Source organism: Paroedura picta, chromosome 6, assembly GCF_049243985.1.
Source record: "Paroedura picta isolate Pp20150507F chromosome 6, Ppicta_v3.0, whole genome shotgun sequence".
Lineage (NCBI taxonomy): Eukaryota > Metazoa > Chordata > Lepidosauria > Squamata > Gekkonidae > Paroedura > Paroedura picta.
The window spans coordinates 769,510-786,214 of NC_135374.1; the positions used below are offsets into that span (position 1 = coordinate 769,510).

The window sequence follows — 16,705 nt, forward strand, 5'->3', positions numbered from 1 at the left end:
GGAGCCCAGATGATGCCGGAACGGCAGCAGCAGCAGCAGCAGCAGCAGCACTCCCACTTGCCCTCCGCTTATTTCAGGGTCCTCCTCAGCATCAGTTCTTTTTAAAAATGGGACCTGGAGCAACAAATATGCGAATATGCACAAGGAGAGGCTAGCGATACACAGAAGCACATTTTATTCGGTGACGTGTCACAAGGCTTGGTTCTCAAACGTCTTTTGCTTCACAAAGCGATGAACATTTTAGAATCACAGAATCCCAGAGTTGGAAGGGGCCATGGAGGCCATCCAGTCCACCCCCTGCTCAACGCAGGGTCAGCCCTAACCATCCTAAAGCATTTTAAACTTCTCACGGCATCACGAAAGCAGCACGTTTTTTTGTGTGCACCAAGGTGGGAAGCAAGAAAAATTAAAGCGGCTTCCGTGGCCGGCCATCTTCTGGCTTTCGAGCCCAGGATGAGATGGCGTCCCCTCACAGCAGACTTCCCTGGCAGGGGACCTCCTTGGAAGGATGCTGAGGTCAGGGACCTTCTCGCCATCTTTGCAAAGGAGAAGGTTCAAAATGCCTTTAACGCCTCCCACAGAAACCAGGAGGTCATCCAGGACGTGGCACTGAGAATGTGGCCGTCTCTCCTCAGGGAAGAGGGCAAGGAATGTGTGGTGAGTGAGGGCAAGCTTTTTCAGTGAGGGGGTTGCTGTGTGGAGTATTGATTCCACCCCCCCCACACACACACACACAAAGACGCAGACACACAACCCAATAGAATCTTTGTTTGATTTGCAGATGAATTGTCAAGGGAGGAGGAGGAGGAGGAGGAGAGACCTGTGAAGAGGATTGTGGTCCTCATGGAGGCCAGGGAGAGATGGGAACAGGCCAACCCACCACAGCCCACCACTCCTCAGACCCCCACCCCCCAACACCACCAGCCTCCTTTCCTGCCCCCCCCCCACTCACTCACTCCTAGAACTAGCGAGGGAACGCAGACCAGACACCTGGTCAAAAGGAAGGGAATAATCAAGCCGAGGGACAAGTATTCACCTTGAGAGTTCTCTTCTGATCCTGCCATCCGCTGTTTTGTTAAAAATAAAAGGTTTTTCGTTTTGCAGCAGTGCTTGTGGTGCCCCTCATTTCCCTCTGGCCTTCCAAGATGGGAAGAGGCCCAGCACTAAAGTTGGGGAATCCCTCCCAGGGATACGTGAAGGTTGGTGGCTCTCAGGGTGGGGGCAGGGGGCCTTTTAAAATGTTTACTAAAGAAGAAAGCAAAAGATGCTGTGATTTAAATTTGAAAATTTATTAAACTGTTTTTATTTACACACAACACACATCAAAAAACCTTCCCTCAAGCCCTCCCTCCCTTCCCCTGCAATAATCCCAACACATCAATAAAGCCAGCCATTTTTTTAACCCCCCCACCCCACCCTCCACCCACCCCTCTAAACTATTTACATCCCCTCCCCCTCCTCCCGGCTCCTCATTTCTCCTTCTGGACCCTCCACCCTCTCCCTCAGCTCCTTCGCTTGGTGTTGTCTAACCCCACCCCACTTTGGTCACACTTACAAGATGACATGCCTCTCTCTCCCAAGGACGCGATGGCAGTGTGGAGGTCCTCAGGGTGGGCGACATGGGGCTGTGCTAAAATAATGTTTGAGAGAGGGAAGTTAGGTAGGTCGATGTCTCCTGCCACGCTTGCCCAGGTGCCCATGACAAACCTCTTGCGGTGCTAGCGGTGGATGCTCCTTCCTCCTCTCCCGTGCCTTCCATTTCCACACCCCCAGAGGACCCCTCGCTCTCTCCCTGCAGGGGTGGGACTGGTGGTGGGTTGGGTGGTCCATGGTACAGGCAGGATGGAGAGTGGCCGTTTTCAAGCAGAGCAACGGATAATCGTCCCTCCCTGCATTTTCAAAAAATGTATCAAATTCCTTGGCCGATAGGATGGGCAGTATAAACTTTAAAGATATCCCCTTTGTACTCAAGGAACCACAGTGGCGAACTGTAGTGTAGGCCGTGGCAAAGGCCTTCCATCCCAATCCTGAGGATCGCCATCCCACATGATGCAAAGAAATAATGCAAGATCAGAGAATCTGGACTTTTAAACGAACAATGCAAACCTTATTGTAACTTTTAAACGTTCATGAGAAAACCACTGTCATTTAGCTGCCCGGAGACATTAAGGAACTTAGCAATGGCATCTCCTGACCCCCTCATTATAAATCCTCCTTTTTCTTTGGTCCGTGAGGGCTGGCTCTTCACCCACCACCATTGCTTCTGGCTCCTCCTGGGGAACCGTGATCCCGTGCCCCTTCTTCTCACATATGTTGTGGACGATGACACAGGCAATCACAACAGGGGTTGCCTTGTCAAGGTGGACATGAAGCCTTGTTGTCAAACGCCTCCATCATCCTAAGCCATCCAAAGGTTCGCTCCATTACGCTTCTTGCATGGGAATGCCTAAGGTTGTAACAGCTCTGCCTGTTGGTGCATGGAGGTGTGTAGGGTGTCATGAACCACCTTCTCAGGGATTATGCCCCATCACCTAGGATCAGAGCTGGATTCAGCAACTTAATTCAGAAGATCTCCAGTTTGGATAACACAATGGCCCTTTCTTTAAACGCATACTCTTTCTTAATTATCTGGTAATTATACCATTCTAATAATTTTTCACCACAGCACAAATGCACCCACCATACTTCCCTTTGGTCCTACCAAGTTTCATGCCCGCCCATCTGAGAGTCAGCTAGGTGTGGTGGTGAAGAGTGTCATTTTCTAATCTGGTTTGATTCCCCACTCCTCTACATGCAGCCAGCTGGACGACCTTGGACTAGTCACAGTTCTCTAAGAGCTATTCTCACAGAAGAGGTGTCTCAGAGCTCACTCAGCCCCACCTGCCACAGATGGTTTTTGTTGTGGGGAGAGGAAGGGAAAGGGGTTTGTAAGCCACTTTGAGAGTCATTTGCATTGTGAAAAGTAGGATCTAAAAATTAACTTTTCTTCTTGATTTAGATTCAGGATGGAATAAAGGAAATACTTTTTAACACAATGAGCAATTAAAATATTGCATTTTCTGCCAGAGGATGTTATGATGGCTACAGGCAAAGACAGTTTTAATAGGGGATTAAACACTCTAGTATTTGCCCCCAAACTCTATGGTTTAATCATAGAGTTTAGCACAAATGGTAGAGTGTCACCGGATGTATAGTGTCACTTCCCCCTTGCACCAGAACTTGCTCAACTAGCCCTGATCAACTGGCCTTCACTTATGCGGGCACAAACTCACATTTCTTTAAGACAAACAGCATCTACAGGCCCAAACTCTTCTGGGCTTGCACAGAAAAACCATAAAGTCCTCAACAAAACCATCAATTAAATATTTGCCTCAACCCTAGCAGGTAAAAGCTCTCTCCACTACAGAGTCAGAATCGGGCCTCTTCTGGCAATGGCTCCCTGGGGCATCTGGGAAGACCTTCCATGGGGTATTCTGCAGTCTCCCAGGAACACACAGCCTATAAGTGTGACCCTATATAAAAAACAAAAGCAGAAGGAGGATTTCTCTTGCATCCATCCAGGCATTGCAGCTAAGGACATCAGGGCAGGTTCGAGATTCGCTGCCAAGTGAGGTGAGTGCAAGAAGGAGGTTAGAGACAAACCTTTGGATTTCCAGGGCTGTGCCTGTATTTACGGAACATCCTCCAGCACAATCCGCCTTTCAAGGGCTGAGGTGGGCCAGGGGGCTGCTAGAATATCCCTTCTCCTATGCCAGGTACTTCGATTTGCTGAATTTCCCGCCTGCCCGGTTGAAGCTCTGACTATGCTAAAATGGCGGTGCAGGGAAAACTGTTCCATTTGTGTTCCTTATTTAAAGGAGCCCTCCTGTGAAAGAGGATGTTGCGGGGAAAGGAAATGGCCACAATAACGCTTTAGCTACTCAGCTTAGCAGAAACACATTGAAAAGAAGAAGAATAGAATCTGTGCGTGGGAAGGGGCCACCCAGTCCCACCTCCTTCTCAATGTAGGATCAGCCTGAAGCATCCAGGATAAGGTGCTGTCCAACTGCTGCTTGAAGACGGCCAGTGAGGGGGAGCTCCCCACCTCCTGAGGAAGCCCATTCCATTGCTGAACTGGACTCCTAGAATCCTAGAGTGGGAAGGGGCCATGTAGGCCATCCAGTCCCACCCCCTGCTCAGTGCAGGATCAGCCTCCAGCATCCAGGAGAAGGATCTGTCCAGCCACTGCTTGAAGACGGCCAGTGAGGGGGAGCTCCCCACCTCCTGAGGAAGCCCATTCCACGGCTGAACTAGACTCCTAGAATCCTAGAGGGGGAAGGGGCCATGCAGGCCCACCCCCTGCTCAGTGCAGGGTCAGCCTCAGGCATCCAGGATAAGTCATGTTGGTTCATGGCCATTTGTGAAGAGCATAAAACAGGGAATTAGATGACCAAAAGTACAGCTGCAATTTTGAGGACTTTTTTTAACCACAGGTTTTCAGTTTGTCCCTGCAGCTTTGGGTGCATTCCAGTTAAAAATAACATCACTGTTTTTGTATGCTGTTCTGGTCTGGATTGGTGGCCTGGGTACATGCCCATATATAATCAAGAGGAATTTAGTTAGATAGATCTTAGCATGTCCTAAATATATCGCCTTGTTCCCCGTGTTAATGAGAATGGAGCAAAAGTCCTTTTCTCTTATAGTCTGGCTAATTATTACTAAATATCGGTTTACAAGAAATCACTAGTTTCACTGTCAGTTTTATCCTTTTAAACTTGAATGGGTTCACCTGCTCATAAAGAAGCTGAACTCATTTGATCTGGATTGTAACTCTCTCTTGGCCTTAGAAACGGGAGGGAAAAGGGAGAGGAAAGGGATGGTGATGGGAAGCCCCTTTGAGCCTCCTTCGGGTAGAGAAAAGCGGCATCTAAGAACTGACTCTTCTTCTTCTTCAGTAATCTCAGGGCTCTCTCAGCCTCCCTCCCTCACAGGGTGTCTGTGGCGGGGAGAGGAAAGGGGAGGTGGCTGTAAGCCCCTTTGAGACTCCTTCGGGTAGAGAAAAGCGGCATCTAAGAACCAACTCTTCTTCTTCTTCAGTAATCTCAGGGCTCTCTCAGCCTCCCTTCCTCACAGGTTGTCTGTGGCGGGGAGAGGAAAGGGGAGGTGGCTGTAAGCCGTTTTGAAACTCCTTTTGTTAGAGAAAAGCGGCATATATGAACTAACTCTTCTTCTTAGAGAGGTCTGGTGTTTATAGGTTGCCTAGTAGCGTTCTATTCAGTGGAGGAAGAATGGCACAGTCTTCAGGAAGTGAAGTGGCACATATGTTCACCCATGGACTTTGTATAGTCATACTTTAGTCAATACCAGTTACCATATGATTAAGGTACCATACTTCATTTTCCTTGCAAGAATGAATTCACTTCCCTGTCTTATATGGATGATTTACTGGCCAAGAAACGGATCTAGGATTTGTTTCTGTGATAGGTCTTAAAAACCCTTAAATATTTTAGCTTAGAATCATAGAATCATAGAGTTGGAAGGGGCCATACAGGCCATCTAGTCCAACCCCCTGCTCAATGCAGGATTAGCCCAAAGCATCCTAAAGCATCCAAGAAAAGTGTGCATCCAACCTTTGCTTGAAGACTGCCAGTGAGGGGGAGCTCACCACGTCCTTAGGCAGCCTATTCCACTGCTGAACTACTCTGTGAAAAACTTTTTCCTGATATCTAGCCTATATCGTTGAACTTGTAGTTTAAACACATTACTGTGTGTCCTTTCCTCTGCAGCCAATCTTATTCTGGAACAATTTCTAACTATCTTTTAGTGATTCTGTTAATGGTCCTGGATTTTAACACTACATTATGCATGTACAATCATACAGCTGCTGCACTTAAATATGGTTTGTTTGTTTTTTTAATGCTCAAAACCATTTAAAACCCTGCTTTCTACTCATTACAGAAACCAGCTGGGTGATGGGGAGTAGAAAGCAGGGGTACAAATGGTTTGTAGCCATTAAACCCCTGCTTTCAACTCTACAGGAAAAAACAGCTGAGCAGCTGGGCGAAGAAAATATGAGTTTGAATAACTCAGATCCATTTAACCCCCTACTTTCTGTTCACTGCCCCCTTTTGCAAGGAGAAGAAAGCAGAGGTTTAAATGGTTCAGTCATTTAACCCCCTGCTTCCTGCTCTTCACAAAAAGCATTAGGGAGGAGAAAAAAGGGGTCATGAACTGATGCAAACTGATTCTATTTGTTAACTGGTTTATCTCTTTATGGTTCAGTTAGTGGTTCATCTATGAACCACAAACCAAAACACAAAAATGCAGGTCACACCCGTCACTATTCCTAAGATTCCACTGTCTGGTCTGCTATTCAAATAATGATTTATGTAGCAATTAAAATGTGATGACACAGAATTTCCATTTAGCAGATGTGAACTGAGAAATCTGACTCAATGTAGACCATTTGTCAAAAACATCTTTATTCTTCAGCATATTTTCACCAGACGCCTTTGGGAGATGTTGACCATCAGCTTTAATAAGAGCAGTATGAACCATCAGACCTTCATCCTTATTGGCATTCCCGGCATGCAGGAGCATAACTTCTGGATGGCCTTCCCTCTCTGCTTGCTCTACATCCTGACCATCGTTGGAAACCTCATGATCCTCTTTGTCATCAAGACCGAGCAAAGCCTCCACGAGCCCATGTACCTCTTCCTCTCCATCCTCGCCTGCTCAGACCTGGGACTCGCCGTCTCCACCATGCCAACGATGCTGGGCGTTTACTGGTTTGACTACCGGGAAATCTCATTCACTTCCTGCCTCACTCAGATGTTCTTCATCCATCTGTTTCAATGGATTGAGTCTGCAGTTCTTGTGGCCATGGCCTTTGACCGATTCATGGCCATACGTGAGCCCTTGAGATACACCTCCCTTCTCTCAAATACAGTCATTGTAAAAATAGGAATGGCCATTTTAGCCAGAGCATTCTGCCTCCTCTTCCCGATCCCTTTCCTTATTAAACGACTGCCCTTCTGCAGGTCCAATGTCCTCTCTCACACGTACTGTCTCCACCCCGATGCCATGAATTTGGCCTGTGCAGACATAACAGTCAACAAGCTGTACGGTCTGATTATAGTTGTTAGCACATTGGGGTTGGACGTTGTGGTTATCCTTGTCTCGTATGTCCTGATTCTGCAGACTGTGTTGAGCATCGCTTCCCACACCGAGCGGCTGAAGGCCCTGAACACCTGCGTCTCCCACGTGTGTGCCATCCTCATTTTCTACATCCCCATGATCGGTGTCACAGCCGTGCATCGCTTCGGAAAGCACCTTTCCCCCATGATTCACATGCTCCTGGCCAACATCTACATCGCGGTCCCGCCCCTTCTTAATCCCATCGTGTACAGCGTGAAAACCAAGCAGATCCGGCTAAGGATCCGCAAAATGTTCCAGTGAGAGGACTTGATATTTCTTCTCCGTGAGAAAAGTTTCATGAAGGACTGAGCCGGTTTCAGTGAAACCAAAGCCTGAGCAGCGCTGATGCCAATGAAATAAAATATTTCCATGAGTTCCAGTACTAGTGGATTTAAAAATATATTGTAGAGAAAAAAACTCAGTAAACCATTAGAATATCTTATTGCGAAGTTTCTGGAGATATAGTAACATCCATTTGGGAGGACATCTTCATTCTCCTTTTATCAATCCTTTCTGAGAGAAACCATTGAATGTCAGATGGACCTTGCTTCTGAAGAGGAAGCATGGACCCCTTTTGCCTGCCCTGCTCTGGAGGGCCAAGAAATGTCTCCCTAATTTCAGCCCACTTCATGGAACTGAGCCCGAACACTCCCATCCGGACCGTGTGGACTGAATTCGGCAGCTGTGCTTCCTCTGTTCCTTGGGACTGGGCCCAGTTTTCATGGGTCAGCCTGGCTGTTCTGCATTTTCCTCTAGGAAGCCAGTGCTACGGATGGAACCAGGCGCAGTTTTCACCACCGCCCCAAACCCCAAATTACAGGTCGTGGACTCCTGAATAATGTGAGAAACAGTTTGTCCAGGCAGCTTTGGCACTTCAAAGGTAAAGCAAATACTATCAAGGATGAGCCCCTGTTGAGGAGGAGGCAGAAGGAAGATCTGACCAAGAGTTCTCAGCTCATCTCACATACATGGCTTTTGTTTGTAAAAAAAAAAGGCTACTTTGGGATTTCATTCATTCATTCATTCATTCATTCATTCATTCATTCATTTATTCATTCATTCATTCTACTCCCTCTACCCACTTTCCCGCTCAGGGCAATGTACTTCATACTGACAACCACCAACAATAGTTAAAAATTCATTACATTAGTAAAAAAATCTAAAATATTTGATAAAAAATGTAATAAAGCATCTAGAGTTGAAAACAAAACAGGGTTGTCAGTCTAAATCTGCTTTCTGATCCTTGGGAGCCAGAGTGTGGCCTCTGGAGCCTCTTTTTACCCAGATTGCCTGGTAGATGTCACTGCTTCACTGGCCTGGCCGAAGAGCTCTATCTTGCAGGCCGAACCGGGCCAGACCCGGCAGGACCCAGTTATGTTCTGGGAACTCATTCCAGCAGGTGGGGGCCAGGACTGAAAAGGAGCTAAGATTGGCCAGGGAAGCCCATTGTAACAAGAAAAGCTATGTGAGGAGCAAACGTAAAGTAAAGGAGGCAATAGGCCCACTGTTGGGTGCGGATGGACAAACTCTAACAGAGGATGCAGAGAAAGCAGAAAGGCTCAGCGCCTATTTTATATCTGTTTTTTCCCACAGGTCAAAGTGTTTAGGCACATCTAGAGATGGCCATAGCCAAAGGACAGTGTCTGGGTGGCAGGTTAACATGGATAGAGAGGTTGTCGAGAGGCATTTAGCTGCACTGGATGAGTTCAAATCCCCTGGTCCGGATGAAGTGCACCCGAGAGTGCTCAAAGAACTTTCCAGAGAACTTGCACAGCCCTTGTCCATCATCTTCAGGACCTCTTTAAGGACTGGAGATGTCCTGGAGGACTGGAAGAGAGTAAATGTTATTCCGTTGTTATTCCCTGGGCCCCACATCATCCTCGTCGCTCTCCTCTGTACCCTTTCAATTTTATCTACGTCCTTCTTGAAGTGAGGCCTCCACATGCTTTTCATTTTTCTGAATCAGATGCAGAACTTTACACTTATCTTTATTATATTGCATCTTGTTCTAATTTGCCCTTTTTTCCATTGTGTTCAGATCTTGTTGAACTCTGTCTCTATCTTCTGGAGTATTTGCCAGTCCTCCCAATTTGGTGTCATCTGCAAACTTGATGAGTAGTCCCTCCACCCCCTCATCTAGATTTAGATCATTAATAAATATGTTAAAAAGTACCGGGCCGAGCACCGAGCCCTGAGGTACCCCGCTACTCACCTCCCTCCAGTCTGATGAAACACCATTGATGAAACAGCATTCACACACACTGCTACCCAGAAGTGTATTTCCCATCCCCTATGCATGCTTCTCATTTTTAATTTATTTTTATGTACTTATAATTTGATTTATATCCTGCCACTCCCATGAAAGATGGCTCATGGTGGGTAACAAGCATAACCCTCCACCTAGTAATATCATTAAACATAAGCGATACAACAATAAAACGATGCAACCAGTTGCCTTGACTGCTCCTGCCAGTGGCCTCGTCCCTCCTCCCCCTCCAGCTCAACAGGCCACCCTCCACCTCACAGGTCAGCCAGGAGCTGCCTGGTGGTACCAGCCAACTCGGGAGGAGCCCTGGAGCTTCCTTGCCCCGCCTCAGCCGAAGACCCGGTGAAAGAGCTTCAATCTTGCAGGCCTTGTGGAACTGTTGAACGTTTGTGACCCAGAAGTAGAACTCTGCCCTTATCCTTATTGAATTGCCTGTTGTTCTCATTTGTACACTTTTCCAGCTTGTTCCAATCTCAATGAACTCTCCCTCTGTGTTATGTATGTGGACATGCCATGCAAATGGTGGCTTGAACAAAACACTAAATCAACGAGTCCTTAGGACCAATTAGACTGCTTTGCTTAGGGCCAATCAGGGCTCTCGGCGGGCTGCTTGAAATGTATATAAGCTGCCTGTTTGTCTGATTTTCTCTCTTCAGTGTTCGGAGTTTTGATGTTGGCGTTGCTAAATAAAAAGAGCTGTTTTTAAAAAATTGGAGTCTGTATTTACTGAACCCACAGACTTAACACTCTGTCTTCTGGCGTGTTCACTACTCCTCCCAATTTGGTGTCATCTTGCAAGCACAGCAAATTAGGCCATACCAACCTGAGCCACACAGGGAGGGGGAAATATAAATTTAATAAATAGTAATAATATTAGAAGACAAATGTGTGTTTTGCTGTTTTACTTTGTATATCCATGCTCTTCTAGCACATGCTCCTCAGTGCTTCCCTGACTGTGGTTTCAGGGGCTCCAGGGAAAGCTTCCCATGGGGTCGTCCTCAAAGGCATTTCGGAAGCCCCCAGAGAACATGCCGCCTTTAAAGGAAACCTGAGGAAATAAAAAGGCAGCGTCACCCTTTGCAGCTAAGGAAGTCAAGGCAGTTCATGATCTGCCACCATTCGAGGTAAGTACAAAAAATGGTGTTTGAGATATTGAGGAGACAAACCTTTTAATTTCTAGGATGGCGTAATTGATGTGCTGTTCTTCAGCCGCTCCAGTGCCACGCAAAAGACAGACTTGAGTGGGAAAGAGGTCTGCTAGCCCCCACTACGGGTTACCCTACCAGGAACTTGACTATTAGCCATGAGGGCCATCTCCCCTCCAGTCCTGGAAGCAGCAGACCTCCTTGTATCTGTGCTTTGGGAGAGCAGTGTGTGTTTGTGGGGGGGGGGGAGCAGCTGCAGTCCTCCTGCTTGGGGGCCTCCTCAAGGCAGCTGGTCAGCCGCTGCGTGAACAGAATGGCAGATGGTCTGGCCCAGCAGAGCTCTACTTCTGCTCTTATGCTCAACTTTTCTTCCTAGCTGGACATCACTTGTCCTCTGCAGAGTCAGTGCAAGCATGAAAACGGCTCCATTTCTTTTCTTTTCAAAGCCCTCAAGAATTGGAGGGGACTCTTGGGTGGGAACGCTGGCACTGCAATGGCCAGTTAGCATCACAGTTTAATTCTATTACTTATTCATTATTTATTGTTTAGCAGACTTACACAGAAGAAGCACATAATGCTATACAAACAGGTAGCCAAGTAGGTATAACTGCTTAACAGCAGACCTGAAAGCGAGGAAGAGGGGACTGTTTTCTTCAATGGGCAGGCGTCACTGGATTTTAGACCACTGGGTTGGATTATTGATCAGATCCAACCATCAGAGCCCAGAAATTCAAACGTGTCCTTCCTGGGCAAAGGCTTTTGGCCATGATAGAAACAAGTCCTTGAATTTAGTCATCGTTGAGGAGTGTGTGATGGTGGCTTACCCACCCCTTTTTAATTTCCAAAGGAAGTGAGTGACCCTTTTCTTTCCTCTACCTTGCCTAAAGATAGACACAAACCTTACACTCTGACAACACAATAACTGGTATGTCTGTCTGGCAGATGTTGACTGAGAAATCTGACGGCAGCACCAAGAGGTTTATATTTGAGCATCTTTTCAGCAAATGCTGTTGGGAGACATTGACCATCTGCTTCAATGACAGCATGGAGAACCACCAGACCATCATCCCCATTGGCCTTTCGGGCATTGAGATAAGATACATTTATTTGTATATAGCCATAGGCCTTTACAAAATATAAAATACAAATTTACGAACAGTAAAATAGAATAAAAGGAACTGTATAAAAATATAAAATTTAAGACCAAAAAACTGAAACAGCATACAAAGTGCAAGAGTGTTAAGAGGCTGCCTTAGTGGTTGTAACATTGGCCCTTATTTTCCTTGCAGCCAAGGCAAATAGGGCGGTTTTATATGTTACATCATCAACCTGGTCAGATAAAAGATAGATTATCTTTTCAGCAACGGAGTGAAGGTTAGAACCCCGTAAGGTCTCATTGAGGAATTTGGCTCTGGGTTGGGCATAAAGTAAGCAGTCAAAGATGTAGTGGGGTAAATCCTCCAGAGCTTGTGCACCACAAATACAGAAACGCTGGTTTTTTGGCATACAGCTCAATCGACCCGCCAGTACCTCTGTAGGCATTGTTATGTTGTTATGTGCGAAGTCGTGTCCGACCCATCGCGACCCCATGGACAATGATCCTCCAGGCCTTCCTGTCCTCGGCCATTCCCCGGAGTCCATTTAAGTTTGCACCTACTGCTTCAGTGACTCCATCCAGCCACCTCATTCTCTGTCGTCCCCTTCTTCTTTTGCCCTCGATCACTCCCAGCATTAGGCTCTTCTCCAGGGAGTCCTTCCTTCTCATGAGGTGGCCAAAGTATTTGAGTTTCATCTTCAGGATCTGGCCTTCTAAAGAGCAGTCAGGGTTGATCTCCTCTAGGACTGACCGGTTTGTTCGCCTTGCAGTCCAAGGGACTCGCAAGAGTCTTCTCCAGCACCAGCGTTCAAAAGCCTCAATTCTTTGACGCTCGGCCTTCCTTATGGTCCAACTCTCGCAGCCATACATTGTAAATGGGAAGACCATAGCCTTGACTAAACGCAGTTTTGTTGGCAGGGTGATGTCTCTGCTTTGTAGGATGCTGTCTAGATTTGCCATAGCTTTCCTCCCCAGGAGCAAGCGTCTTTTAATTTCTTTGCTGCAGTCCCCATCTGCAGTGATCTTGGAGCCCAGGAAAATAAAATCTGTCACTATCTCCATTTCTTCCCCTTCTATTTGCCAGGAATTGAGAGGGCCGGATGCCATGATCTTTGTTTTCTTGATGTTGAGTTTCAAGCCAACTTTGGCACTCTCCTCCTTCACCCGCATCAACAGGCTCTTTAGTTCCTCTTCACTTTCTGCCATTAGAGTGGTATCATCTGCATATCTGAGGTTGTTGATATTTCTCCCTGCAATCTTGATCCCAATTTGTGACTCCTTTAATCCCGCATTTCTCATGATGTGCTCTGCATACAAGTTAAATAGGCAAGGCGACAGTATACAGCCTTGCCGAACTCCTTTCTCAATTTTGAACCAGTCAGTGATTCCATGTTCAGTTCTCACTGTTGCTTCTTGACCTGCATATAAATTTCTCAAGAGACAAATAAGATGCTCTGGTATTCCCATCTCTTTAAGAACTTGCCACAATTTGTTGTGCTCCACACAATCAAAGGCTTTAGCATAGTCAATGAAGCAGAAGTAGACGTTCTTCTGGTACTCCCTAGCTTTCTCCATGATCCAGCGTATGTTGGCAATTTGATCTCTAGTTCCTCTGCCTCTTCGAAATCCTGCCTGTACTTCTGGAAGTTCTCGGTCCACATATTGCTGGAGCCTAGCTTGTAGGATTTTGAGCATAACTTTGCTAGCATGAGAAATTAGTGCGATGGTGCGGTAGTTTGAACATTCTTTGGCATTGCCCTTCTTTGGGATTGGAATGTAAACTGACCTTTTCCAATCCTGTGGCCATTGTTGAGTTTTCCAAATTTGCTGGCATATTGAGTGTAGCACTTTTACTGCAATATCTTTTAAGATGTTGAATAGTTCAACTGGAATGCTGTCACCACCACTAGCTTTATTGTTGCTCAGACTTCCTAAGGCCCATTTGACTTCACATTCCAGGATGTCTGGCTCCAGGTCAGTAACTACCCCATTGTGGTCATCAGGGATGTTAAGCTCGCTCTTTCAGGCATGCAGGAGCGCAATTCTTGGGGGGCCTTCCCTCTCTGCGAGCCCTTCCTCCTGACAACACGGTATAACCATGTGGCAGATGATGACTGAGAGAGAAGGCATCAATGACATCTTTATTCTTCCACATATTTTCATTCAATACTGTAGGGGGATGCTGAGCAATAGCTTCAATGACAGCACAGTGAACCACCAGGCCTTCAGCCTCACTGGCATTCCCGGCATGCAGGAGAGCAATTCCTGGATGGCCTTTCCTCTCTGCGTACTCTACATCCTGACCATCGTGGGAAACTTCATGATCCTCTTTGTCATCAAGACCGAGCAAAGCCTCCACGAGCCCATGTACCTCTTCCTCTCCATCCTCGCCTGCTCAGACCTGGGCCTCGCCGTCTCCACCATGCCAACGATGCTGGGCGTTTACTGGTTTGACTACCGGGAAATCTCATTCACTTCCTGCCTCACTCAGATGTTCTTCATCCATCTGTTTCAATGGACAGAGTCTGGGATACTCATGGCCATGGCCTTTGACCGATTCATGGCCATACGTGACCCCTTGAGATACACCTCCCTTCTCTCAAATACAGTCATTGTAAAAATAGGAATAGCCATTTTAGCCAGAGCATTCTGCCTCCTCTTCCCGATCCCTTTCCTTATTAAACGACTGCCCTTCTGCAGGTCCAATGTCCTCTCTCACACGTACTGTCTCCATCAAGATGCCATGAATTTGGCCTGTGCAGACATAACAGTCAACAAGCTGTACGGTCTGATTATAGTTGTTAGCACATTGGGGTTGGACGTTGTGGTTATCCTTGTCTCGTATGTCCTGATTCTGCAGACTGTGTTGAGCATCGCTTCCCACACCGAGCGGCTGAAGGCCCTGAACACCTGCGTCTCCCACGTGTGTGCCATCCTCATTTTCTACATCCCCATGATCGGTGTCACAGCCGTGCATCGCTTTGGCAGACACCTGCCTCCCCTCGTCCCCACGCTCATGGCCAACATCTACATCGCGGTCCCCCCCGTTCTTAATCCCATCGTCTACAGTGTGAAAACCAAGCAGATCCAGGAAAGGATCTGCAAAATGTTCCAGTGAGAGGACTGGACGTTTATTCTCCACAAGAAAGGTCTGATGACAAGAGAAGCAGGTCTCAGAGAAACCGGAGTTCAAGGAGCAATAAGACAAATTGAATGAAATATTTCCATCATTTTCTATGCTGATATTTTTTAATGTATTGTAGAGAAAAAGAATCAGTTTATTTATTTACGGGGCAATGGATGAGTTTTTAAAATCCATAGATTTCACAATAAAACCTAAAATCAAATTATAATTCCATTACAATTAAACTTCATATTACAATTTGACACCATGCTGTCGTCCAGTTCATTTGATAAAACAGACCTGCAAACAGGATTGCCAAGAATTGGACACGACTGAATGGCTAGGAGGAGAGATGGAAATCATAGAATCATAGAGTTGGAATAGGCAGCCTATTCCACTGCTGAACTACTCTGACTGTGAAAATGTTTTTCCTGATATCTAGCCTATATCGTTGTATTGAATCCTAGAATCATAGAGTTGGAAGGGGCCACACAGGCCATCTAGTCCCACCCCCTGCTCAGTGCAGGATCAGCCCAAAGCATCCTAAAGCATCCAAGAAAAGTGTGTATCCAACCTTTGCTTGAAGACTTCCAGTGAGGGGGAGCTCACCACCTCCTTAGGCAGCCTATTCCACTGCTGAACTACTCTGACTGTGAAAATGTTTTTCCTGATATCTAGCCTATATCGTTGTATAGAATCATAGATTCCCAGAGTGGGAAGGGGCCATACAGGCCGTCTAGTCCCACCCCCTGCTCAGTGCAGGGTCAGCCTGAAGGACCCAGGAGAAGGATCTGTCCAGCCGCTGCTTGAAGACGGCCAGTGAGGGGGAGCTCCCCACCTCCTTAGGCAGCCCCGTCCACTGCTGAACTAGACTCCTAGAATCCTAGAGTGGGAAGGGGCCATGCAGGCCATCTAGTCCCACCCCCTGCTCAGTGCAGGGTCAGCCTGAAGGACCCAGGAGAAGGATCTGTCCAGCCGCTGCTTGAAGACGGCCAGTGAGGGGGAGCTCCCCACCTCCTTAGGCAGCCCCGTCCACTGCTGAACTAGACTCCTAGAATCCTAGAGTGGGAAGGGGCCATACAGGCCGTCTAGTCCCACCCCCTGCTCAGTGCAGGGTCAGCCTGAAGGACCCAGGAGAAGGATCTGTCCAGCCGCTGCTTGAAGACGGCCAGTGAGGGGGAGCTCCCCACCTCCTTAGGCAGCCCCGTCCACTGCTGAACTAGACTCCTAGAATCCTAGAGTGGGAAGGGGCCATGCAGGCCATCCAGTCCCACCCCCTGCTCAGTGCAGGGTCAGCCTGAAGCACCCAGGAGAAGGATCTGTCCAGCCGCTGCTTGAAGACGGCCAGTGAGGGGGAGCTCCCCACCTCCTTAGGCAGCCCCGTCCACTGCTGAACTAGACTCCTAGAATCCTAGAGTGGGAAGGGGCCATGCAGGCCATCCAGTCCCACCCCCTGCTCAGTGCAGGGTCAGCCTGAAGCACCCAGGAGAAGGATCTGTCCAGCCGCTGCTTGAAGACGGCCAGTGAGGGGGAGCTCCCCACCTCCTTAGGCAGCCCCGTCCACTGCTGAACTAGACTCCTAGAATCCTAGAGTGGGAAGGGGCCATGCAGGCCATCTAGTCCCACCCCCTGCTCAGTGCAGAATCAGCCTCAAGCATCCAGGAGAAGGATTTGTCCAGCCGCTGCTTGAAGACGGCCAGTGAGGGGGAGCTCCCCACCTCCTGAGGGAGCCCATCCCACTGCTGAACTAGACTCCTAGAATCCTAGAGGGGGAAGGGGCCATGCAGGCCATCCAGTCCCACCCCCTGCTCAGTGCAGGGTCAGCCTGAAGCACCCAGGAGAAGGATCTGTCCAGCCGCTGCTTGAAGACGGCCAGTGAGGGGGAGTTCCCCACCTCC

General features: G+C 47.7%; 2 protein-coding genes across 2 annotated transcripts; both read left to right on the forward strand.

The window, feature by feature from the left end:
- Positions 1–6,498: 6,498 nt before the first annotated feature.
- LOC143840579 (olfactory receptor 51H1-like) lies at positions 6,499–7,437 on the forward strand. The gene has a single exon (XM_077344195.1). The coding sequence runs from the start codon at positions 6,499–6,501 to the stop codon at positions 7,435–7,437; it is 939 nt and encodes a 312-aa protein (XP_077200310.1).
- Positions 7,438–13,862: 6,425 nt separating this feature from the next.
- On the forward strand, positions 13,863–14,801 carry LOC143840580 (olfactory receptor 51H1-like). Its single transcript, XM_077344196.1, has one exon. It carries the CDS (start codon positions 13,863–13,865, stop codon positions 14,799–14,801), a length of 939 nt encoding a protein of 312 aa, XP_077200311.1.
- The last annotated feature ends 1,904 nt before the right edge of the window (positions 14,802–16,705 follow it).

Bases quoted from the DNA above. Each gene is read 5' to 3' on its own strand.
- LOC143840579 (XM_077344195.1), top strand. From the start codon at position 6,499: ATGTTGACCATCAGCTTTAATAAGAGCAGTATGAACCATCAGACCTTC.
- LOC143840580 (XM_077344196.1), top strand. From the start codon at position 13,863: ATGCTGAGCAATAGCTTCAATGACAGCACAGTGAACCACCAGGCCTTC.